The sequence below is a fragment of the Siniperca chuatsi genome, linkage group LG10 (genome assembly GCF_020085105.1).
Source record: "Siniperca chuatsi isolate FFG_IHB_CAS linkage group LG10, ASM2008510v1, whole genome shotgun sequence".
In the NCBI taxonomy this organism is placed as follows: Eukaryota; Metazoa; Chordata; class Actinopteri; order Centrarchiformes; family Sinipercidae; genus Siniperca; species Siniperca chuatsi.
The window spans coordinates 30,438,292-30,463,533 of record NC_058051.1 but is presented as its reverse complement, the minus strand read 5'-3'; the positions used below and the strand labels follow the sequence as shown (position 1 = coordinate 30,463,533).

The 25,242-nt window shown below is 48.2% G+C and overlaps 2 protein-coding genes and 2 long non-coding RNA genes across 6 annotated transcripts in view; 2 read left to right on the top strand and 2 right to left on the bottom strand.

The window, feature by feature from the left end:
- The window catches only part of otud5a (OTU deubiquitinase 5a), a 30,183-nt gene extending 11,939 nt beyond the window's left edge, over window positions 1–18,244 (top strand). For 2 of the 3 annotated variants that reach the window (XM_044210289.1, XM_044210288.1), the window contains exons 3-9: window positions 11,810–11,874; window positions 11,962–12,118; window positions 12,225–12,373; window positions 12,702–12,887; window positions 13,431–13,641; window positions 13,818–13,889; window positions 16,882–18,244. In XM_044210289.1, the coding sequence (XP_044066224.1) occupies window positions 11,810–11,874; window positions 11,962–12,118; window positions 12,225–12,373; window positions 12,702–12,887; window positions 13,431–13,641; window positions 13,818–13,889; window positions 16,882–17,015 (974 nt within the window). In that variant the 3' untranslated portion in view covers window positions 17,016–18,244. The remainder of the gene's footprint in view (window positions 1–11,809; window positions 11,875–11,961; window positions 12,119–12,224; window positions 12,374–12,701; window positions 12,888–13,430; window positions 13,642–13,817; window positions 13,890–16,881) is intronic. The other variant, XM_044210290.1, reaches the window with a different exon arrangement.
- On the bottom strand, window positions 18,087–19,409 carry LOC122882667. Its single transcript, XR_006379429.1, has 2 exons — window positions 18,873–19,409; window positions 18,087–18,665 (listed from the first exon to the last, which is right to left on the bottom strand). It is a non-coding gene; the product is annotated as an uncharacterized LOC122882667 (long non-coding RNA).
- A 147-nt stretch (window positions 19,410–19,556) lies between these two features.
- pim2 (Pim-2 proto-oncogene, serine/threonine kinase) lies at window positions 19,557–24,050 on the top strand. The gene is made up of 6 exons (XM_044210293.1): window positions 19,557–19,888; window positions 20,855–20,955; window positions 21,090–21,140; window positions 21,859–22,237; window positions 22,532–22,708; window positions 22,814–24,050. Exons 1-6 carry the CDS (start codon window positions 19,831–19,833, stop codon window positions 22,966–22,968), a joined length of 921 nt encoding a protein of 306 aa, XP_044066228.1. The 5' UTR covers window positions 19,557–19,830; the 3' UTR covers window positions 22,969–24,050.
- A 51-nt stretch (window positions 24,051–24,101) lies between these two features.
- On the bottom strand, window positions 24,102–24,951 carry LOC122882663. The gene is made up of 2 exons (XR_006379424.1): window positions 24,539–24,951; window positions 24,102–24,508 (listed from the first exon to the last, which is right to left on the bottom strand). It is a non-coding gene; the product is annotated as an uncharacterized LOC122882663 (long non-coding RNA).
- Window positions 24,952–25,242: the final 291 nt, after the last annotated feature.

The window sequence follows — 25,242 nt, the reverse complement described above, 5'->3', positions numbered from 1 at the left end:
AACTGCAGACAAACACAGGATTCTGAATCAACTTCGACAACAATCTTAAATCTACACATTTCTTTGATCGACATGACAAGCGTTAGTTACCTGTTGCTAGTCGCTGCTGATTGGTCCAGCGAAACAAAAACAAATGAAGCTCCCTCCCAACAAGGAGTGCGTTGGTGTGAACACAGTGTCGGACTGAAGGAAGGAAGTGAAACAACATGGGCGTTCAGTCTGTCAGGTTCCGACGACCCCGTGAGATGCTGCTGGACCTGATCCATGCAGAGCAGAGTTCAGACAGCAGAGACGCTGTGTGTGTGTGTGTGTGTGTGTGTGTTACTTACAGTAAGTCGAATGTGTTTGTGGTTTTTTCCTCATCTCCTGTGTCAGGCCTGTTGAGCAACGTCTGATTGGTCAGAGGCACGTGTTCCCGGCGTGCTGATAACACCCAGCATGCACCGCTGCAGGTCATGCTTTATCAGAGAGAACGAGAGCAAAGAGTGTGTCGCCGCACTGAGGAGATCTGTCAGTGTTTATTAGTTTAAACCACGAGGGAGAAGATTGTTTTTAAAGGACAGTATCAGTGTTTGTTGAGAGGGAACGTTGTCAGTAACACTGTTAACACTGTGCTACGTTACAGAGAAATACAGCACCGGAACACCGAGCCGAAATCCTCCTCCTCCCGGCGATCCGGAGCTCCTGTGCCCGCGGAGTAAACGCCGGCACTCCCCCGGTGCTCCGACTCCCAGACTGGGCGGAGTCAGCTAATAGGAACACGGCTAACTGATCTAACTAGCTAACGGCAGCTACACTTAGCAGCGGTTAGCGGTTGAGTGCCCCATATTGCTATTTCCCAAGCGTCCTTGAACGCAGCACACGACGATAACACGAATAACAGGAAATAAAGTCGCCTACGTGTTGATCTGTCCGCAGCCAGTTTAACTGGTTGCACCGACGTGACTCCACGTACTAAATCACATCAGCTGACCGACCCGTCTGATCTGCCTCCTCAGTGTTATGCTGTGTGTCGTCACGGTAACCCTGTCAGTCATCCCTGAAGGCCTTCCCCCCCTTCAGTCCAAACATCCTGCGGCGCCTGCTGCGATCGACGAAGTTAAACGTCATTTACTCTCTTGTCTATTTCTGATTTTATCCACACAGGAAACACTTTTTACACACATTTAAGAGTTTTTCTCAAATTTCCGGCATTGATATTGGTATTGGTATGATATTGATCTAAAGCTTTTAATTACCTTAAAAATAATTAAGGGGTGGGTGCCTTTTTTTAATTGAGCTTTTAACTGATAGTATGTATCGGCCGGATTCAAACTTGCGTCTTGGGCCCAAGTTACGTACACGCTCACATCCATAAATGCAGCAGCTGGATGACAACCATCTGCCCTAAAACACCAGGAAACAGCAGCACCCGGCTGTCTTGTTTTATTCTGCATGGACGTGACCACAAATGGTCCACTACTGTGTTCGTTATGCATGCTTCCTCTCAGTCAAATCACACAGCAGCACATGTAAATTATCATAGCTACGTGGACGACGCACAGCTGTGCGCGCACGGTTAGAGGCGTTACAGGCCGCAGCAGGCAGAAAGCCTTGGTGTCGTTATAGACGGTAAGCACAGTAGCTACATCAGTAAGACCTGAGAAATATTTCAAAAATCAGAACATATCTGACGTCCCGTCTTTTAGAATTAAAGTTAAAATGTTCTTATTACTTTACAAAGCTCTGAATGGTTCAGCACCTCCATTCTTCACACCGCTGCATCGGGTCGTCCGTCGCTACAAACCGCTTTTAATCTGGATTTGAAGTCGTCTGTGTTCTGGCTTTTATTGAATCTTACCACAAGTTTTTAAAAATGTATTTTCTCCTTATTTCAAATTGCACTGTATAAATTAAAGGTGCTACACAAATACATTTTATTAAATCGTTATATAAATAGTCCTCCTTCACGGCGTGTTAACTGGTTTAGGAACAACTAAAGCAAAGTGTCCCCCTGACATGATGAGGGGCCTTCAGGTGGCTCCTGGTTTAAACCTGGTCCCTGTGTCAAAATCCAGTTTGATTACTGTGTTTATATGCTTATACAGTGCACAAAACCTGGGAGGCAGGGGGGTCCGTTAATCCAGCCCTCCCTGACAGACCGACCGACCAATCAGGAGGCTCAAACCTGAAACACTTTGTTGGTGGTTTCCAGTCGTGAGCTCATGTGATCAGCGATCTGTCAATCAATCAGTCGACCCAGCTGACTGAGTCGACTGAAGACTTGATAGCACTGCAGCCGTTTCCTCTTTGTTTCCAGTTAAACAGAGCGCAGAGGTCACTGAGCACGTTTTCACTCATTAGTGACACCGCAGAGCTCATCAGCCAATCAGGTGACACAGTCTGCGTGACCTATAGGACTGCTCACTGAACAGCAGTGATTCGTATCATCAGTCGAGGAGTCGAACCTCATTTTGACTGTTTAATCGTTGCACTCGTTAGCCATGCTAGCAGTGGTGCTGTATGGATGGCAGTGTGGTCCCGACCGAAGCGTCTCAGCAGCTGCTGGACTGTGATGAGACGTGCTTCATCGTTCATGCTCCCCTCAGGATGAACTGTAATAACTCTGCTGATCCTCTGACTTTCCATCTAGCGCCACCATCAGGTCGACATGTTAACGCGTCCGACACTTTGGTTTCTGACCGAACACCTGCAGAGCTGCTGACGCTCCCATCAGCCTCAGCTGCACTCTGTGTTTACTGCTAACTAGCTAATGTTAGCATGCTAACACGCTAAGCTATGATGGTAAACATTATACCCGCTAAACATCAGCATGTTAGCATTGTTATTGTGAGCATGTTAGCGTGTGGATGTTAGCATTTAGCTCAAAGCAGCCTCACAGAGCTGCTAGCACGGCTGTGGACTGCCTGGTTTTTAGCCGCATCATGGTACGCAGGATAACAGCGTGGGAGGTTACACATGTTTACGAACTACTAACCTACCTGTGATGGAAAGGTAGAGCAGAGCGATGCAAGCTCTCAGCTGCGGTACTGGATGCTAGCAAAGTCAACTAAGCTCCTGAACCAGACCAGACTCTGGTCCCACCTCCTTTACAACCCTTCAGCTGACAGCCTGTCAGCAGCCAATCAGGAGAGGCGCTCTGCAGTGTGTCGGGGTTTGATTAGTGAACTGTGAGCAGGACACTTGTTATTCCTCTGTGTGGAAATGTGATGTTTTCACATCACAGATGAGGAACAAAGACAAGAAGATGTAACTCTGGAGGCGTCGCGTCATTTGCATAAATTTGACCGCTGGTTTGAGTTTATTCGCCCCAAACAGCTGACGTACCAACTGTACAGATGTTAGCTGTAAGCTAGCTAGCAACAGACTACCGTGTGTGTGTGTGTGTGTGTTAGTGTTAGTGTTTCTGTGTGTTTAAGCACATTTTAAAGCTCTAGGATACGCGCGCACGTTTTCCTCAAGTTGAAACAAAACACTTTTCGACCCTCACAGACGCGTCTTCACCTTCAGTTCAAGCTGCAGGGCAAATTTGTGTCTTTCCACTGAAAGTTGGAGTGTAGCGCGGGGCGGCTGCTCTGCAGGACATGAATAATAAACTGTTGCTCATTCTTTTAGGTCGTGTATTGATGAAAAAGACATCAGTAATAATGTGACTACTTGGAAAATCCTGATTTGGGTATTAGTGCATGTGAAGACCAGACACGTGTGTGTGTGTGTGATCTCTGTCAAAGTGCCCTCTGACCTGGTTTACTGTAACTCGTCTGAGTGTTTGTGTCCAGACGGTGTGTGTAAACAGTACAGTGTGTGTAAAGAGGAAACCCCACTGTTTCTCCACCAGTCTGCTGGCTGCTGTGTGTGTGTGTGTGTGTGTGTGTGTGTGTGTGTGTGTGTGTGACAGACTGCTGTCAGATCTGGGTTTAAGGTGGACTTTCCCTTCAGGTCGACGCAGTAGAAGTCTCGGTCTCTGCAGCAGCAGCCGTCTGTCTGTCTGTGTTTCTGTCTGCAGCTGTGGTTTGATTGTTGGACAGTTTTTATCTGACGGGAGGCAAACAGTGAACGTGGACAAACGCTGAAGAGTGTCACGCCGCGCCGATAACACCGATAAAACCTTCCAGCACTCAGAGTTCATCTGGAGAAAAAACCCCTTTGTCCAGGACGTTTTGAAGCCTCTGACTTTTACAAATGACCTTTAGTGGACTGATGGGGGCGCCGTAATTAGAGGTCAATACTTTAAACTGTCAGAGACTGATCCGAGAGATGTCCTGATAGTTGTTTCGGCCCAGATACCAACCCGAGTCCTTTTTAATATTGATCATCTGCTGATTCAGAGTCTGATAACAGCTGTGTTGTGTAAATCTGACACAACTTATTCTTCACGAGCTATCGATCCAAATACTGAAGGTCCTGATTCAAAATGTGATGTGAATGAAAGTTTAACTGGAGAATGAGACTCCTGAAACTGACGTGAGATCAGCTGGATGTTGAAACTACAGAAACACTGTGATTGTACAGTGGTGTTGCAGAGTGGAGCTTCCTCCTCACCTTATCTTTGGTACATGTGAATTATATTTAGCTGCAAAGACTGACTTACTTTGAGCAAGCGGACGTCCATTTAGTGATTTAGTTTTGTGTGTGTGTTTGCTATCGTCCACATAAGAGCACAAATATAACTCTGCCGTTCAGGTCACAGCCAAACAAATGAAAGTCCTGAGTTTTAACTTTTTAATGTGTCAAAGGTCAGACTGTCCGGTCACTGAGAACTGACCCAGAGTCAGCAGACACACACACACACACTCACACACACACACTGAGCTGTGTGCAGGTTGTGTGTTCAGTACGGTGGCTTTTCGGGGTCATGTGATGTCATCAAACCTGACAGGAAGTTAGTTTCCTGCTAAACAGGAAGATAAACTTGTGCAGAAGGAGGAAGGACGTAAACCCACCGATGTTCACGTCATGTCCGACCTGACGTGCTCACCTGACATCACTTCCCCGCTCTGATTGGTTGCTTTTGTGGTTTATACCCCTCTTCCTGCCTGATAGACTTCTACAGAAGAGTCGGGACCTCACTCTCCTCTCTGATTGGTCGGCTGGAGGATCAGTGAGATAAATGTTAAACACACAGAGCAGAGACGTGCATGCAAATATATTACAGCAATATTACCACTGCAACTGCTTTCACTTCTACTAGAGACGTCCTGAGCCGATCTTCAGTATCAGTATCGGGCCGATCCGGGTAGAACTCCCCTGCGTTTCTTTACCGAACTCTCCTGCGTTTCTTTACCGAACTCCGCTGCGTTTCTTTACCGAACTCCGCTGCGTTTCTTTACCGAACTCTCCTGCGTTTCTTTACCGAACTCCGCTGCGTTTCTTTACCGAACTCTCCTGCGTTTCTTTACCGAACTCTCCTGCGTTTCTTTACCGAACTCCGCTGCGTTTCTTTACCGAACTCCCCTGCGTTTCTTTACCGAACTCCGCTGCGTTTTTTTACCGAACTCCCCTGCGTTTCTTTACCGCGCTTCTTTACCGAACTCTCCTGCGTTTCTTTACCGAACTCTCCTGCGTTTCTTTACCGAACTCTCCTGCGTTTCTTTACCGAACTCTCCTGCGTTTCTTTACCGAACTCTCCTGCGTTTCTTTACCGAACTCTCCTGCGTTTCTTTACCGAACTCCGCTGCGTTTCTTTACCGAACTCCGCTGCGTTTCTTTACCGAACTCTCCTGCGTTTCTTTACCGAACTCCGCTGCGTTTCTTTACCGAACTCTCCTGCGTTTCTTTACCGAACTCTCCTGCGTTTCTTTACCGAACTCCGCTGCGTTTTTTTACCGAACTCCCCTGCGTTTCTTTACCGAACTCCGCTGCGTTTTTTTACCGAACTCCCCTGCGTTTCTTTACCGAACTCTCCTGCGTTTCTTTACCGAACTCTCCTGCGTTTCTTTACCGAACTCTCCTGCGTTTCTTTACCGAACTCTCCTGCGTTTCTTTACCGAACTCTCCTGCGTTTCTTTACCGAACTCCGCTGCGCTTTTTTACCGAACTCCGCTGCGTTTTTACCGAACTCTCCTGCGTTTCTTTTACCGAACTCTCCTGCGTTTTTACCGAACTCTCCTGCGTTTCTTTACCGAACTCTCCTGCGTTTCTTTACCGAACTCTCCTGCGTTTCTTTACCGAACTCTCCTGCGTTTCTTTACCGAACTCCGCTGCGTTTTTTTACCGAACTCCCCTGCGTTTCTTTACCGAACTCTCCTGCGTTTCTTTACCGAACTCTCCTGCGTTTCTTTACCGAACTCTCCCTGCGTTTCTTTACCGAACTCCCGCGCGTTTTTACCGAACTCCCTGCGTTTCTTTACCGAACTCCGCTGCGTTTTTACCGAACTCCCCTGCGTTTCTTTACCGAACTCTCCTGCGCGAACTCTCCTCTTTACCGAACTCTCCTGCGTTTCTTTACCGAACTCTCCTGCGTTTCTTTACCGAACTCCCTGCGTTTCTTTACCGAACTCTCCTGCGTTTCTTTACCGAACTCTCCTGCGTTTCTTTACCGAACTCTCCTGCGTTTCTTTACCGAACTCTCCTGCGTTTCTTTACCGAACTCTCCTGCGTTTCTTTACCGAACTCCACTGCGTTTCTTTACTTTGCCGGCAGCAGCTCAAACCAGCTGTCACTAATTAATGTTAATTCAGTGAGGAACTTGATGACAAAATAGTTTTCCTAACTCAGCCAAAGATTGTTTATAAGGGGAGGAGCTCCACTCTGTAACACCACTGTACAACCAGAGTGGCCTGAGTGTTTCTGTAGCTCCAACAGAGTGAGACGTCTTCTCTCCAGCTGATCTCACATGTTTCTCCAGTTAAACTTTCAGATCAACAATATAAACTTACAAACTGCACAGTTTTGAATCAGGACGGACCTTCAGTATTTAGATCAAGTAGCTCATGAAAAACAAGGTGGTGAATTTAGAACTCTACAGCTGTTATCTCAGTGTGTCAGATATATTTAATCAGTATGTAGGTAAATATAAGCTTCTACTGCTTCCATCTCAAATACTGCTACTGTCACTAATACTGCTAGTATTCCTGACATGCACTTCATAAAGGTGGTATTTATTGCAGGAGCTCATTTGTTTTGTTTTACAGATTTTTGATTCCAAAAAAAAGTTTGACCAAAGGGGATTTTCATTATTGATTCATTTGAAGTAAGACGGTGTAGTCCCTCATTCGTCCAGGAGTGCTCCATCGTAGAAAAGGTTTCAGTCGTAGTCATCTGGACGCTGTTTTCAGAATCAAGACGTTTCGGCTCCCATCCGGAAGTCATTCTCAATTGTGAAAATGGTCTGATAACTCATAAATTTAAGCTACTCTGTGTTACATAAGCCCCGCCCTCAGGGAGGAGTCTACCTGAGTATCTGTTGATTAGCTAGTTTCACCTGAAACTGACCCTCTTTTGTTTCCATGATGGCCCAGTAATCAGTAATCAGGCCTATTGTTCTCTGGCTGCACCTCCCTCATCACTGTTAAGTACCTGATTAGCATGTGATTGGCTTGACCACGGTGTTAATACACTGTGGTAAACTTTGGGCAGATTGAATCTCAGACCACCATTTCTGTTCAAAGAGGGGTTTTCTTTTTCCACAAAAATGGCTTCTTTGACTCCTCTTTCAAACCAACTCTTCATTTGAAGATAATTACCTTTTCCTGTATTTGTCTGGCTTCCACATAATGCCAGAGTAATTGTTATTCATTATATTACTGAGTTATTTATTTAATCTTTTCTCCACATGCGCAGTAATTGTGCTCACCCAAAGAGGTAAATGTGTCTGATGGGTCTGATTTTTGTTTTCTGTTTATTGATAAAAGGTCCGTTAGCCAACTAATGATTCAGCGCAGTAACAAACATCTTTACTGATTATTTTTATTTCTTTATTCTTAGTGGTTTTGCTTGCAGCTGCCAGTTTCTAGGGAACTGAAGTACCCAGAATGCTTTGCAGCGTGTAGGCTGGTGGTCAGGGTGGAGTCAGAGACTGCGAGGTTCAGATAAAGACTTTATCGACACTAGTTGTATAATAAACCAGATGGACGCAGTTCTTTTCTCAGACCACATCCCTTTCTTAGAAAGACGTCCAGGTCGACCAATCAGAGCGCTCGTTGTGGTTTCGCGTGTGTGTGTGTGTGTGTGTGTGTGTGTGTGTGTGTGTGTGTGGTTCTTTATATATTCTGCAGAAGTCTATCTGTGCTGTTTCTCACCAACAAACACATTTACTGTAGTCTCCTCCTCTTCTTCTTCCCTCTACGTGTCTCCTCTCCTGTCCTCTCCTTGTCTCCTTGTGTCCTTGTGTCCTCTCCTTGTGTCCTTGTGTGCTGTCCTCTCCTTGTCTCCTGTCCTCTCCTTGTCTCCTCTCCTGCCCTTGTGTCCTCTCCTTGTCTCCTGTCCTCTCCTGTCCTCGTGTCCTTGTCTCCTGCCCTTGTGTCCTCTCCTTGTGTCCTTGTCTCCTGTCCCCTCCTGTCCTCTCCTGTACTTGTCTCCTGTCCTCTCCTGTCCCCTCCTGTCCTCTCCTGTACTTGTCTCCTGTCCTCTCCTGTGTACTCCTGTCTCCTGTCCCCTCCTGTCCTCCTGTACTTGTCTCCTGTCCCCTCCTGTCCTCTCCTGTACTTGTCTCCTGTCCTCTCCTGTCCCCTCCTGTCCCCTCCTGTCCTTGTCTCCTGTCCTCTCCTGTCCCCTCCTGTCCTTGTCTCCTGTCCTCTCCTGTCCCCTCCTGTCCTCTCCTGTCCTTGTCTCCTGTCCCTGCATCAGTGGCAGTTAGTGTGTGTTGGACGTATTGGACGCGTTGGACGTTGACTGCAGGGGTTTTCCCTCAGTGTTCCTCGGCCAGCTGCTGCTGCTGAGTCGTGTCTCTGTGTTTTCAGTGTGTCGGCTCTTTCTCGCCGGTTCGTTTGCATTAAAACAACCCGAGTGTTTGCCGGCGGGGCCGCGCTCCTTCAGGTACAGGTGACACGTGAAACACGATCCAGGAGGTCCAGTTGAAGTGACAGATCCATGGTTGTGTCTGAAATCACTCCATGTTTACTATGTAGTGCACTGTGTTTACACAGTGGAGCGAATAGGTGGAGTCCATGACATCCGCCCTGCTGCCCGCTAACAACCCCAGCAGGTACTGCAGCTGTCAGTGCTGCTGAACCACTGACTGTCTGTTGAGGTGCAGTGAAGGAGTTACTGGAGGCGCGTTAGACCCCAAACACTGCACAGAGGATTTCACAGGGACAGTTATTATTATTATTATTATTTTATTTATTTTTAAAGATAATTTTTGCAGTTTCCACTTTATGTGACAGTGACAGTAGAGAGACAGGAGGGGGGGGGGGAGAGAGAGGGCCAGGTGAGGGCCAGGTGAGCCACAGGTGAGGGCCAGGTGAGCTACAGGTGAGCTACAGGTGAGCCACACAGTGACGGTTATTTTATTGTCAGGATGAATCGCAACGCAAACAGCAGAAACGCAGCTGTCGCGTCACACTGTGCCTCGTGCTCACGCTGCGTTTAGCTGGACGCCGTGACGCCGAGTCGGGTTCAACTTCGGTTTTCTGCCGGCGCTCCCTGCGTCACAAAAACGTCGCAGAACCTTCTAAAGCCGGTCTGGTCTAGCGGGCTGTTAAATGTCGTTTGCATTCAAAACGTTTATATTCGTGATATTACTTTTAAGATTGTTTTTCTTTCTCAGATAATATGATCAGAAGCAGAAAGTCAGTTTTTCTTGTTAACGCACGGCCTGTCACACGACCTCGGCCTGTAACACACTGAACTGCATGACCCTGGAGGACGCACACACACGCACACACACACACACACACACACACACACACACTCTGACAGGGTGATGGGAGATTCCCTCGGTGTGTGTTTGTGGTACACACCTGCTGCTGCTCAGCCATGTGTGTTAGTTTTGTTATGAGTGAGTCCCTGTATTTAGGTTTCTGTGTGTGTGTGTGTGTAGCTGTGTGTGTGTGTGTGTGTGTGTGTGTGTGTGTGTGTGTGTGTGTGTGTGTGTGTGTGTGTGTGTGTGTGTGTGTGTGTGTGTGTGTGTGTGTGTGTGCTGTGTGTGTGTGTGTGTGTGTGTGTGTGTGTGTGTGTGTGTGTGTGTGTGTGTGTGTGTGTGTGTGTGTGTGTGTGTGTGTGTGTGTGTGTGTGTGTGTGTGCTGTGTGTGTGTGTAGCTGTGTGTGTGTGTGTGTGTGTGTGTGTGTGTGTGTGTGTGTAGCTGTGTGTGTGTGTAGCTGTGTGTGTGTGTCTGTGTGTGTGTGTGTGTGTGTAGCTGTGTGTGTCTGTGTGTGTGTGTGTAGCTCTGTGTGTGTGTGTGTAGTGTGTGTGTGTGTAGGTGTGTAGCTGTGTGTGTGTGTGTGTGTGTGTGTGTGTGTGTGTGTGTGTGTGTGTGTAGCTGTGTGTGTCTGTGTGTGTGTGTGTAGCTCTGTGTGTGTGTGTGTAGCTGTGTGTGTGTGTGTAGGTGTGTAGCTGTGTGTGTGTGTAGCTGTGTGTGTGGCCCATCACTCAGCAGCTTCACCAACATCAAAACTAACTGACTTTACAGATACACACACACACACACACACACACACACACACACACACACACACACACACACGCCGCTGGTGAGAAGAAGGAAGTTGTCAGGCAGATTCTGAGAATCGTCGTGGTGACGGACCATGTGACTTGCTGGAAATCAAACCAAAGTGATGCTCATTTGCATACTGCTGCCTCCTCCAGGGAGGAAGTGTGTGTGTGTGTGTGTGTGTGTGTGTGTGTGTGTGTGTGTGTGTGTGTGTGTGTGTGTGTGTGACATCTTTACGGGTGTGTACATGACCGTGTGTGTGTGTTCATGTCGAACAGCCGACCGGTCAGAGGTGTGAATCCCTGGAGATCAGATTCGTTTGGATTTAGAGTCTGTCTGTGAGCCCGGCTGTTGGCGCGCTCCCATTGGCCCGTCCCCCCGTCAGAAACGAACCAATGGCCTGCTGCCTGCGTGCCTACATCATCGGCACGCGCCCGCAGTGTTTGTGTAATTACGCTCGCCGTCAATGTCAATGTTTTTGTGTGTGTGAGGAAACTTTATTAAACATGTCCAGTAAAACAACGGGAGAATCTTTCGCCAGCCTCGGCCAATCCCGAAGGCCGAAGGGAAGTAAGAAACTTTATTTATAAAGCCCCGTTCAAGAGCAGAACGTCACAAAGCGCTTCACAAAAGAAATAACTGACATAAATACAGACTTGGTAAGAATAAAATACCATAAAATAGAAATAAATAAAAATTACAGCCAGATCTAAACAGGTGGGAAGAATCCATCGTAGAAGAGAGCTGCAGCGATTAGTCGATTATTTGATCAATCGATCAACAGGAAATGAATTGTTTTGATTTGAGCAATAAATCGTTGTGAGTCATTTTATAAGAAACTCCTGTTTCAGCTGTTTGCTGGTTTTCCTCTGTAATAACAAAATAGACATCTTTGGGTTTTGGACTGCGAGTCGAACAAGACAAGACATTTAAAGACGTGTGTCACTGTGCAGCAGTGGCGCGACGCCTGCGGCTGGCCGCCGCCTGAGAGACGGGCCTGCGTCTGCGTCCCGATTGTGGAAGTGGGAAATGTGCTGAAGTCGGTTCACACGGTTTCACAACGACTGAGAATTAGGAAACATACCTGTGTGTTCACGCAGCTTTATAGACCTGATGAAACCGCGTTCCTCTGCCTCTGCACAGTTTCTGTTCTGGGCCCTGATTGGTCCAGAGCAGCAGAAAGTAACCCAAACTGTCTGTCCGTCTCTGTCTCTCAGCTGATCAGGTGTATGGGGATCAGGACATGCACGAAGTGGTCAGGAAACACTGTATGGACTACCTGGTGAGTCACCGACCTCACGCTCACCTGCAGTCGCCTGCTGGCATTATTTCAACTCGCTGCCTGTGTTAATAAAGTTTTTCCTTCCAGATGAAGAACGCTGACTACTTCTCCAACTACGTGACAGAGGACTTCACCACATACATCAACAGGAAGAGGAAAAACAATTGCCACGGCAACCACATCGAGATGCAGGCCATGGCTGAGATGTACAACAGGCCGGTGGAGGTGTACCAGTACAGCACAGGTGAGTCTGCCTGTCCAGTAACAACCTCCACGTCTGTCGTCGTCAACCAATCGCATCCCACCAATCTGACCCCACTTCCTCCCCCTCCCCCCTCCTCCTGCCACAGAGCCAATCAACACGTTCCACGGCATCCACCAGAACAACGACGAGCCAATCAGAGTGAGCTACCACCGCAACATCCACTACAACTCCGTGGTGAACCCCAACAAGGCCACGATCGGGGTCGGACTGGGACTGCCCGCCTTCAAACCCGGGGTACCAAAGCCAGACACGTTCAAAACGATAAACCGGGGGGGGACAGGTGCATGCAGGTGATCTAAAAACAGGAAGTTAGTTCTCGTAGTTTGGCAGCAGCCAAAAACACAAAGTCTGAACGCGCAGACATGAAACACGTCGACTCGTTCAGTGCGACGTCCAGAGTCTGTTTACATCCCCAAAAGCATCATGGGAACTGTAGTTCCTGCTGTAAACCGCTGTTATTTAACCCTTGGTAGCCAGGAAAAGTGTGTGTGTGTGTGTGTGTTTGCTAAGTCAGTACTGTGGACTGGTACTGGTTAACTGGATTTCCTCTGCCCCCCCTCAGTACGCGGAGCAGTCTCTGATGAAGTCGGCCATCAAGACGTCGGAGGAGTCGTGGATCGAGCAGCAGATGTTGGAGGACAAGAAGAGAGCGACGGACTGGGAGGCCACCAACGAGGCTATCGAGGAGCAAGTGGCCCGAGAGTCCTACCTGCAGTGGCTGCAGGACCAGGAGAAGCAGGCCAGACAGGTACGGGTCCTTTTAGTTGGACTTGAAAACTTTTAAAAGTTGAAGGAGCTGCGTAAAAAGTCTTAAATGAACAAAGATTTTGTCGTAGCTGTTTGAACGCGTCATATTTTGGACAGGACGAGAGTTTGAGCCTTGTACGGGACGGACGCTTGCCCCCCCCCATTATATGTAGTATTGTATAGTGCTTCAGACTGAGCGTTTCCCATGACTCCCCACTGAACATACAGTAATAGCACGCCAGCTAGCTAGCTAGCTAACTCTTGTCTCATTTGTGGTCCGATAATCAGTAAATTCATCAAATTCAGTCCCCATATCGCTGTTTTTAAGTACAGTAGCTGTCGCTCATCGTGGGGCCCGCGTGAGCGCGGTTTCCATGGGAACGCAGCTGTTGAGGCTTGCATCATACAGAAGTGGGTGTGGTTTCGTCTAAAGTGGGTTGGGGAAAAAACGACAGTTACCAGGCGTTTGTCTCCGCCCGTCGGCCGGCTCAGCTGTCAATCACAGACAGGAAGTAAACACGCGTAAACATCTTTTCACTTTCAGCCCCGCAAGGCCAGCGCCACCTGCAGCTCGGCGACGGCGGCGGCTTCCAGCGGACTGGACGACTGGAGCGCCCGGTCGCCACGGCAACGCGACTCCGACCCCTCCCACTCCCACTCCGACCTCACGACCGCCCCGTCGACCAACAACAAGCCCCCCTCCCCCGCCGGAGCCGCCCTCATCCTGAGCAAACCCCCCTCCCCCTGCGCCCCAGGTAACACACACACACACACGTTTTTACTTCTATACTTGTGAGGACCTTGGTTGACATAATGCATGGCCTTGCCCCCTAACGAATCTAAAGACACGTATGAGCATGATGTAGGTGATCAGGTGTGTACACTACTAACCTGTCTGCTTTAACTTCCTGCTGACTGTGTGTGTGCGCAGGTCCCAGCAATCAGAGTCGTCATCATTTGGAGTACAGAGCCATCATGCAGGAGATGTCGCCTACAGCGTTTGGTGAGACACTACGACTCTTTCTAACTGCTACAGTGCTACAGGTACAGTCAGGGTACTTTCAGACACCTGTGATCCGGCCAACACCTGCGCCATACACTGCAGACTGATGCAGCGGCTTGTAGCTCTGAAATGCTTATCGATACGACACGATTAATACAGCGAGTTTCACTAACTAACTACTCGGCGCTGAGTGGATAATCAGACTGACGCTGATGTTTCTCTTCGTCGATGTGCTGGTGAATAATTCAGTGAACTCAGATCAGCAAAATCAGCTCCTGCATTGCTTCCCTTGCTGGGTTTCTGTGGTTGCCATGGTTACACAGCGAGCCGCGGCAGCAATATGAAAAAGTTGATCCATCATCAACTCCTTGACGCTCCTTCAGCTGCTGTCATGTCAACACTGGAAAGGATAGCACCGCCTGGAAACACCTACAGTTACTGCTGCTACTGCTAATGCTGCTACTGCTAATGCTGCTACTGCTAATGCTGCTACTGCTGCTAATGCTGCTACTGCTGCTAATGCTACTGCTACTGCTGCTACTACTGCTGCTGCTACTAATGCTGCTACTGCTAATGCTGCTACTGCTGCTGCTGCTACTGCTGCTAATGCTACTGCTGCTGCTACTAATGCTGCTACTAATGCTGCTACCGCTAATGCTGCAGCGGCGCGCTGCTGCTGGCGCTAATGCGGCAACGCCGCTGCCTGGTGCAATGCCAGCGCCGCTGCTACTGCTAATGCTGCTGCTACTGCTACTACTGCTACTGCTGCTAATGCTGCTGCTACTGCTAATGCTGCTACTGCTACTACTGCTGCTACTGCTAATGCTACTGCTACTACTGCTGCTGCTACTGCTGCTAATGCTACTGCTAATGCTGCTGCTACTGCTAATGCTGCTACTGCTGCTAGTGTGAGTATTGCTTCCACTGCTGCTACTGTAATTAGTGCTACTGTGGCTATCCACTGTCGCTAGTGCCGCCACTGCTGCTTCTACTACTAGTGCTGCTGCCAATGCCATTACTATTCAGGACGTGTGACGTCACCTCAGACTCTGGGTAACTTCGTGTTTTTCCCAATTCTCTTACATTTTATGGACGAAACGATTCATCTAGAAATAACAGCCCTAAAACGTCCCAGGTGACCTCGCACGTTTCTGCTCACACCTTCAGTGCTGTCACACTCGTCTCTGAACGCTCGGACGCCGAAGAAAGAAAGAAATAGAGCTGCAGTTACTGCAGTACTGCTGGTGCTCTCTTTACTCCCGCCGCAGCCGCTTTGTGTTGTTTACTGTCAAACCTCAACAGGAAGCAGCCGAGCGGAGCAGGGCGTGGTGTGTGTGTGTGTGTGTGTGTGTGTGTGTGTGTGTGTGTGGGGTTATCTGAGGTGAAGCACAGGCCAGTGTCACCCTGACAAAAACACACACACACACACACACACACAGTTTCAATGTTATGTTTCAATTATCAGATGTTTACAGCACAACTGCGAACACTAGACAGAAACATCTCGCCACCATGTTTCTGTCTTTCATCACACAGAGCTGGGATCACTGAACGCACCGAGTCCACATGAAACCGGTTCGTTTTTTAAATCCCGAAGGATGCATTGGTTTGCTAAACGTAGACAAGAGTCTGCAGCTCTGAGGCTGCAAGCTTTAGCAGCTGTGACGAAGCCAGTGTAGTAAGAGAATAACGGCCTCCGGGGGGAGCTCGTCACGCCGTGAGCGTTCAGAGGCGATTATCGGTGCGACGGGGTGTCGGCAGTCACCCGGGAGATTTCCAGGGCTGTCCCGGAGTCCGAGGGGACGTCTTCAGATGTCCCCAAAGAGATTCGGTTTACTGTGGTATGAAACGTCGTGACTTCTGCAGGAATTCGGTCACGAACCAAAGTGTTGGACGCACGTTGACCTGATGATGGCGAGAGGTTTGAACGTCTGACCGTCCGTTTGGTCCAGACATCTGAACCCCTTCCAGGGAAAACGGAGACACGGATGGATTTGCAGCCTTCGGTGGTGCAAACAGACGTTTCTCAGACGGCTCAGCAGCTGCTGGATGGACTGTGATGACATGTGGTCCAGACCTTCATGGTCCAGACCTTCATGGTCCAGACCTTCATGGTCCAGACCTTCATGGTCCAGACCTTCATGGTCCCCTCAGGATGAGCTAATTACATTGGTGACCCTCTGACTTCGGCTCTGTAAACGAACATGGTGGACATTATGCACGCTAATCATCAGTTAGCACGCTTTGATCTTAATGCTAAGAAGAGACTTCTCAGGACTTCCTGGTCTGTAACCTGGTCTATAACTGGTCTGTAACTGGTCTATAACTGGGCTGTAACCTGGTCTATAACTGGTCTGTAACCTGGTCTATAACTGGTCTGTAACCTGGTCTGAAACCTGGTCTATAACTGGTCTGAAACCTGGTCTGAAACCTGAAACCTGGTCTGTAACCTGGTCTGTAACCTGGTCTATAACTGGTCTGAAACCTGGTCTATAACTGGTCTGAAACCTGGTCTGAAACCTGGTCTATAACTGGTCTGTAACCTGGTCTATAACTGGTCTGAAACCTGGTCTGTAACTGGTCTGTAACCTGGTCTGTAACTGGTCTGTAACCTGGTCTGTAACCTGGTCTGTAACCTGGTCTGTAACTGGTCTGAAACCTGGTCTGTAACCTGGTCTATAACCTGGTCTGTAACTGGTCTGTAACCTGGTCTGTAACCTGGTCTATAACTGGTCTGTAACTGGTCTGTAACTGGTCTGAAACTGGTCTGAAACTGGTCTGTAACTGGTCTGTAACCTGGTCTGTAACCTGGTCTATAACTGGTCTGAAACTGGTCTGAAACTGGTCTGAAACCTGGTCTGAAACCTGGTCTATAACTGGTCTGTAACCTGGTCTGTAACTGGTCTGTAACCTGGTCTGTAACCTGGTCTATAACTGGTCTGTAACCTGGTCTGAAACTGGTCTGTAACTGGTCTGTGTCTGTGTGTCTCAGGTCTGACGGACTGGGAGGACGATGAGATCCTGGCGTCGGTGCTGGCCGTCTCTCAGCAGGAGTACCTGGACAGCATGAAACACCAGAGCGCCGCCATGCATCGAGAGAGGGAGCCGTCACCCGACAGCAGCTGATAGCCGCAGACACACAACAACACACGCACACGCACACACACACAACGATGACCTTTGACCTCCCCTCGCCACCTCCTGCCCTGCCCTCCATCCCGACCCCCCCCCCCTCTGACCCGCAGAAGGAGCTCGACCAGGGAAAAAATAAAACATCAAACAAAGAAATGCACACTTGTTTTTTTCTCCAGACGTTTCAGCTCACCCGCTCATCGCTCTCGCCATGCTGTCGTCTCCTCTTCCTCCCTCCCTCTCCGTCTCACACCTCCTTCCTGCCAATAGCGATCCAGCATTACCCCCGGTTACCGCTCAGATGGAGCTCGGTCTTAATGCTGATTTGAGTTAATTTCCTGACATTTAAACATCGTATTGGGCAGCTTTCAGCAGGCAACACTGATGAACTTCATCAGTTTCAGTTTTAACGTTTTCTGTTTACGTGTCGTCAGTCAAAACCAGATTGATTATTTGATTTGTAGCAGGTTATTAGCCCTGCGGCTATCGGGGCCATTGGTTTCAATGAGGAATGCTAATCAGAATTGAAAAAGACTACCAGTCTGTATCAGTGTCCTGTAGGCTATTAGCATGCTCTTTAGCGAGCAAGCTATCACCTGAAGTCTTACTATGTTTTAAAGCTAGTTCCTTGTAACACTGCTAACAAGCTGCATTACAGTTAGCTTAGCTGTCAATAGCAAAATCGTTTCCCCCTCATTCTTACTCCTCCGCCATTTTGTTTGAGAAATGTTAGTCCCATGCTAATCAGAACTCAAAAGACGACCATGCTAAAGGTGCTGTATATCAGTGTCCCCGTTAGCATGCTATTTAGCAAGCAAGCTATCACCTGAAGCCTTATTATGTTTTAAAGCGAGCTCCTGCGGTTTCCAGGATGCTAACGCCGCTAACAGCTGCATTACAGTTAGCTTAGCGGCCAACTGCGAAATCATGTCCCCCCGTCATGTTCGGCCATTTTGTGTCGACCAACACACATTTCCATCATCACCTGAGAAATAAAAGGCCTCTTCGACAGCCAGCAACGACTCCACGGTCTGTAACTCCTCCTCTCTCTCTCTCTCCTCTTTGTCTCCATCCTCCTCCTCCTCCTCCTCCTCCTCTTCCTCACCACCATCACCTCCATCATCATCATCATCGGACTTATTTAGCTGCATGTTTAATTGACCACGACCAATATCATCATAGAGAAAAAAAACGACAAATAAAAAAAAAAGGAGAGAAAAAAATTGAGAATTGTCATACTTATCCTCTTAATGATTGATTATTGTTGTTATTAATATTATAAGTTTGTTTTATTTTATTTTCTTGTTTGGGATGAAAAGATCTTTTTTTTCTTGGAATAAAAAGAGGAAAATGTTTCTGAAAAAAAAACCTCAAATGTTTGGGAGATTTATTTATTTTCTGCACACGAACCCGCTGAACATCTCCTCTTGCGTCTGATTTCCTTCCATCGTTTCTTTCAGTGCCTCTTCATCCTCTGTTCCCCCTCTTCCTCCTCCCTCTTCCTCCTCTCTATCCCTCTCACGTGCATCCTGTTTGCCTTTCATTGACATCCTTCATTCGCAAAATCTTCCTTTGTCTGTCTTCTTCCTCCATGTTCTCCTCTCTCCTCTCCTCTTTGCATCCTCTTTTCCTTTTTTGAACAAACTTTATATGTGAAGACAGAACAAACAGCGCGATGTGTGACGTACAAACAGTACATACAGGAAGTAAACGTGTTTTACTGGATAATGTTCAGCAGACTTTGAAGACGCTGTCAGTGGAGGCCACGTGGACGTCCAGAATAAACAGATTAGAGAACTTTTAATACTGTAAATACCTGTTGGTGATCAAACTATCAGTAATACTTTTTACCTGAATTACATTTTCAATACAAGCAATGCAGTATTTCTCCTCTGCAAGTGAAACATCTGAATACTTGTTCCACGCTCGTGGAAAATCCGGAGTGGCAGCCAGTCAGGTGTTTGGTGACATCACAGGTGGCACAACAGGTGATGTCCTGATTTTTAAACAATTACAAAATGCACAGCCATTACGCTTCAGATTTTAAAAACTCTTCGCGAGAAGAGCCGAAATGGGATTTCCACCTGTTGGTCTCATTCTGACTTTCTGCTGAGAACAACCGGCGCCGCGCGCCGCCTTCACGCGCTCGTACCGTGAAACCTCGCTCAGTTCAACGGAGTTCGACAGGAAGTAGACAGAAGCCGTGTGCGCGTGCGTGAGAGAGGATGCGAAAGCGCGCGGCGTGTAGAGGAACCGTTGATGTATTTCGATACATTTTTTTGTGTGTGTGTGTGTGTGTGTGTGTGTGTGCGCGCGCGCGCGCGTGTTTTGGGGAAACCGTCCTCTTCTTCCCGTCATCAGCGCGCGCTGCTAAATTCTACGAATTCCTCACGTGCAATTTGAATATTCATGAGTTTTAACCGCAGCTTGAATCTGGTTGGCGGGACGGTTCAAAACATTGAGCACACGTCTCAGCGCTGATTGGACGGCGAGGGCGGGTGGGCGTGGCCAGACAGAGCGGTATAAATACTGAACAAACCAGTAAGGCAGGGCAGTCAGCAGTGAACTGTGCAGAGACTGCTTTAAGTTATTATTCTACCTTTTAAAGTGCTTTAGCAGGATAAAGTAACTTTTACGGCAAGGGTCTTTGCTGAAATTATATTTTAAAAAGCGGGAAAGAGGCTGAGAAACGGCAGCGTCAGTCGGTTTAAGGCGGAAAAAAGTTTTAAAAAAGCCCGACGGAGGAATTCAACCAACAGCAGGATGGATTTTATCAGCTTCAGCTAACTCAACTGAAAACTTCCAGAACATGTTGGAGAAAAGAGCTGTGGAGCTTCCGCTGGAGGAGGAAGTCAGAGGAAAAAACGGTAAGAACGGTCACGTACGTTAAAAGAGGTTTCACGTCAAATAAAGCGGGTTGATAACGGTTAGTCGGCCCCCCCCCCGCCGCCTGTTGACTCCGGGGAAACTGGCCCCGTGCTGCCGCTTTGCAGACGCTCGTTTAGCTAGGCTCTAAACCAGATTACATTCAAAAAAGCGACGATTTTAAACGTCTGGCTGAGCGTTCCAACGGCATAACCGTCGTTTCGGTCACGGTCACAGCTGACACGGAGCTGTTCCCATGGTTACTCAGTTTTAGTGTTAGCAACGGTTAAACGTCTCGTATTTAAAATAAATAAATAAATACTTTTTTAACACTTTCCCCCCAAATACGACTCTGCTTTAACGCAGACTCCCGCTGTTTGAATTGTTGCGGTAAAGCTGAGAGAAAGGCGCTTTTTAATGCGAATAAAAGCGATAATTTAGGCTGAAAGCTGAATTCAGTATCTGGAAATATGATATAATTTAGTTTTATATATATTTATATATATTTATGCTGCGTTTCCTTCTCTGCGTGACTTTCCTCTTCAGTGTCGGTTCGTTTTAGAGAAGCGCAGCCGGACAACAGATAAACAAAGCGTGATGTTGTGGTTTGGTTTCTCTTTGCTGAGTAGTTTGAGTCTAGATGTCAGAATCAGCAGTGACACATGTGTCGTGCAGATGTCTCGTTTTGTTCACAGTCCGAACCCCAAACACGCAAACAGAGGAGCTCCTCCTCGCGTTGCAGATGTTTGAAGCAGTGACGTGCGATACCAGAGTTTCGTCCGTATTTCCTCCTTTTTGTGCTGGTCCAGTCTGGGGGGGCAAAACTATCCTGGCCCTTTGCCTGAGCTTTTGTCCACACCTCACTGGCTTCATCGGCAGATGGCCGGCACAGAAAGATGCACCCCCCCCCGTGTGTTTCTGCGTGTAAAGTGTCCGCTGCTGACTGATGTGCTGGTTCTGTGTCTCAGTGAAGGAACCGTTCTGCAGCCAGTACCGCTGCGGCTCTCTGCTGGGCAGCGGCGGGTTCGGTTCGGTGTTCTCCGGCCTGAGGCTCTCGGACGGACTGCAGGTCAGACCTTTATTTCCACTCTTTACATTTACTTATTTACTCTTTCTGACTGTGTCTCATTGTAGTCCTGTGGAGCAGTTTGTGTCCAGTGCCTGTAATACACTGACTCCTGTGCTCCTTGTTTGACCTTCCAGGTTGCCATTAAACAGATTTCCAGTGACAGAGTGCAGCAGTGGGCCAGACTGGTGAGTGACACAACACTCCTTTTCATTACTGGTTAATTATTTAGTCCAGAAAATGTCAGAAAACAGCTTCCCAGAGACCAGCGGGACGTCTGCAGATGTTCTGCGACTCACTGAGTTTTAGCTTGAAAACGACTGAAACCATGAATCAGTCATCCAGACCGCCAAACCGGTGCTCAGGTACCAGTTTCAGCTGGAGGCTCGGACTCTGTAGAGACAGACCTCCGGCCGGCGCTGCCCTCTGCTGGACTGGCAGCTGAATTGCAGCGGTGGGTGGGGGCGTGTGTGGGGGCGGCCCCCCCGGTTCCCACGGAAACCTGTGATGTCACGGATTAGTAAATGACGCTGTAGGATTTCCCCTCAGTAAGAAACTAATTTCTTATTCATCACAACTTTAACTGGGGGACCCCCCCCCACCACCACCACCACCACCACCACACAAAAACACCTGGAACACACCTTCAGGCGATGATTCGGGGAACTAAACACCCAGAGGAACCGCACTGGAGTTTCTGTTTGAATTAGCGACAAATTAAAAAACACATGACTCATAAGAGAAAACACCTGTTTTTCTCGGCAGACGTTATTACAGCAGCAGTCTCGTTTTACTGCAAAATAACTTTGATTCACAGTTTCTCTCGTTCATGAGTTATTTCAGGTTTTCGTCTGTAAGCGGCGAGTGGTTTCATTTCCTGAGCTTTCTGTCTGATCTCCCCCTCAGCCCGGAGAGGTCGGCCCCGTTCCCATGGAGATCGCTCTGCTGCAGCGGCTGTCGGAGGTCGGGGGTCACGGTGGGGTCGTCCGCATGCTGGACTGGTTCGAGGTGGAGGGGCGGGGCTTCGTGCTGGTGCTGGAGCGACCGCAGCAGTGTCAGGATCTGTTCGACTTCATCACCGAGAGAGGAGCGCTGCCCGAACGCCTGGCGCTCCGGTTCTTCCGGCAGATCGTGGAGGCGCTGCGGTTCGTTCACGCTCACGGCGTCGTGCACCGAGACATCAAGGACGAGAACGTCGTGGTCGACACGAGGACGCTCGACGTCAAGATCGTTGACTTTGGATCGGGAGCTCCTCTCAAAGAGACGCCGTACAGCGAGTTCGAAGGTACGAGTCACAGCTGCTGTCAGCGAACGCAGCGCCATGTTGTTCATACCGATAATACTCTGTGACATACCAGAAACTCACTCGTTCTCCTCCTCCTCCTCCTCTCTCCTCCTCCTCCTCCTCCTCCTCCTCTCTCCTCTCCTCCTCTCCTCCTCCTCTCTCCTCCTCCTCCTCTCCTCTCCTCCTCTCTCCTCCTCTCTCTCTCCTCCTCCTCCTCCTCCTCCTCCTCCTCCTCCTCCTCCTCCTCCTCCTCCTCCTCCTCCTCCTCCTGTCCTCCTGTCCTTGTCCCCTCAGGGACCCGGGTCTACAGTCCTCCGGAGTGGATCCTGTCTCAGTCCTACGAGGGCGTCTCTCTGACGGTCTGGTCTCTGGGCGTGCTGCTCTTCGACATGGTTTGCGGCGACATCCCGTTCGAGCGCGACCAGGAGATCGTCGGGGCCACGCCCATTTTCACCAGACGAGTCTCTAAAGGTGAGCAGAGGCTCCGCCCACCACTCCGCCCCCGTGAAATCTGATCGGCTTAACTGAGAACCGTGTCGTCACGCTGATCTGTCTGCTCTCCCCTTGTCTTCCCAGAATGCCAGTCTCTGATTCGCCGGTGCCTGTCGTACCGTCCCGAGGAGCGCCCGACGCTGGAGGAGATCCTGTCTCACCCCTGGATGGAGGGGGAGGAGGAGGGAGGAGACCTGCAGGAGGACCACAGCTCCTCTCTGCCCAGCCAGTCCCTGTAACCACACAGTCACAATAAACGTAACCCTAAACCCGCTCCCTGGTCTCCTCGGAGACGCCTCAGACTCAGGACTCTGGACTTTCGGTGCCCTGCGCTCAGACTGCAGGACTCAGAAACTAAAACCTCACTCTGGATTTTAAAGGAGCCGGTCCTCGGATACTTCCAGAGAAAACTCTTTATCTTCCCGAGTACTCCCGTCCCCGCTGCCTCGGCGCGCCGCGGTCAGGTTTGGCAGCCATGTCTGATTTGGGCAGAACGACTTCCTGTTTGGTTATTTATTGAACTGAGTATTTATTTGGCGTTGAAGACGTGGACATCAGGCCTTTCTTCTTCTTCTCTTACTCACGTCTGAACTCCTGTTCCTGTTTTCTGTCTTCGTCTTCATTTTCTGGACGTTTCCCCGTCATTTTTCTAGAGAAGTTGGTCGAATATATATATTTATTTTATTAACTATGAGAAACATGGAGAAAGTTTTCAGTTGTAAATGAGAGACAGTTCGTTTACTCTCCAAACAACAGCTCACTGATTATTTAAAATGGCAGAAAATGCTCGTCACGCCCGAGAAGCTAAAAGTGGCTTCTTGGTTTAAAACACACACAGTTTCACACTAATCCAGAACGGCCATTTCCTGTTCCAGCACCAGCGCTGGCGGCGGACTGTCGTGTCCTCGCCTTCCTCTCCAGAGGAGGCGCTGCGGTGAGGAAGGACAGCGCACGGCTTCACGCCAGCAAGCGACTTTGAAAAGCTCCCGGGACGTTAAGTGACGGCCGTGTGAAGTGAAACTAGAACAGATCTTCTTCTTCTTCAGAGGAAGAAGAGTTAGTTTGACTGTAAAGTCAGAATCTTCGTTTAACGTTGGCACAAAGGTGTTTGTTCTCGTTCCCGTGTGACATCACATCTGCTTCAGTTTCAGGTGATTCGCGGCTGTGATGTCACTGTAAATACTTGTGTATTATTGGCTGGTGTTATGATCAAAGTGGCTCGTTGGTCACTTGTTTCTGTTTATTTACATTAAATAAGAATTTATGGATCGAAAGAGAAAAAAAAGATCCACCGTTTGAATAAAACAGTTTTTGTCACTTCTTCGCTGTGTCCCGACTGATGCTTCAGGTACGAACCTTTACACGCCATGAAAGCACTTTCACAGGAAACTGGCATCAAAACTTCAACAAGTAAAACAGCTGAAACAACAAAATGAGCGAAGAATGGACTACAAATCCCATGATCCCACACTCTGAAACTGTCCCTCATTAAACCAGCAGGTGGCGCTGAACATTCACAACATCTGACAGGTAGGTGTCCACCCAGCAGCCAATAGGATCCCTCCATGTTCAACCTGAAGGAGAACAAGGAAGCGACTGTCAGCAGGAGCAGAGAGGAGGAGGAGGAGGAGGTCTCACTCTGACTGCGGATTCAGAGCTCCTCGGGTTCTTTCTCTCATGTCAGAGCTGTTGAAAACATTTCAGCCACAGAAATACGCCAAAATAAATCCAAGCTCAACTTTGAAAAACCTGCTGGTCCGAGACCCGCTGGTCCGAGACCTGCTGGTCCGAGACCCGCTGGTCCGAGACCCGCTGCAGAGAAAACAAGCAGCTGTCACTGTTTAACAGCCAAAAACACATTATTACTTTTTAAAGGTTCTTTTCCTCCTTTGCATCAGTGGGGTCTATTAAATGTTTGTTAAATGTTTATTAAATGTTTGTTAAATGTTTATTAAATGTTTGTTAAATTAAATGTTTGTTAAATGTCGTATAATCGTGTTTTGTTATGCTGTACTTTTTCTTTTTCTCTAATATGTTTTTTTTTACAGCTAATAATCTTAAAAGTATATATTTGATATTGTAGGATATATTTGTGGGATTATCAGAATCAGAAATCCTTTATTGATCCTGAAGGGAAACTCTTTGTTCCAGCAGCTCGCCTTTACGTCAGTGCACACAGGAGGAAGTACTAGCAAACAATATAATAAATAAATGAAGTAGCAGGTGGGTTTAAGTAGAAGATAAAATAAGTGTGAAGTACAGAGTGGGTTTACCGGTTGATGATGATAATACAGTATAATAATGCGAGTTAAGTATAGCTTATTGAGATTATTAAGATATTGCACAGCAGTAATGGAGGTAAATAATATCAATGTCAATAAATAGGAAAAACTAACATGGAAAACTAAATATTGCACGGGAGTAGTACACAGAATATTGCACAGTTATTCAAGTATTACTGTGACTGATGTGCTTCTTTCAGGCACTGATGACGTGTTTTATATTGATTATGT

Bases quoted from the DNA above. Each gene is read 5' to 3' on its own strand.
- pim2 (XM_044210293.1), top strand. From the start codon at position 19,831: ATGTTGGAGAAAAGAGCTGTGGAGCTTCCGCTGGAGGAGGAAGTCAGA. The intron at 20,956-21,089 runs GTCAGACCTTTA...TTGACCTTCCAG, and splicing joins GGCTCTCGGACGGACTGCAG to GTTGCCATTAAACAGATTTC. The intron at 22,238-22,531 runs GTACGAGTCACA...TTGTCCCCTCAG, and splicing joins GCCGTACAGCGAGTTCGAAG to GGACCCGGGTCTACAGTCCT.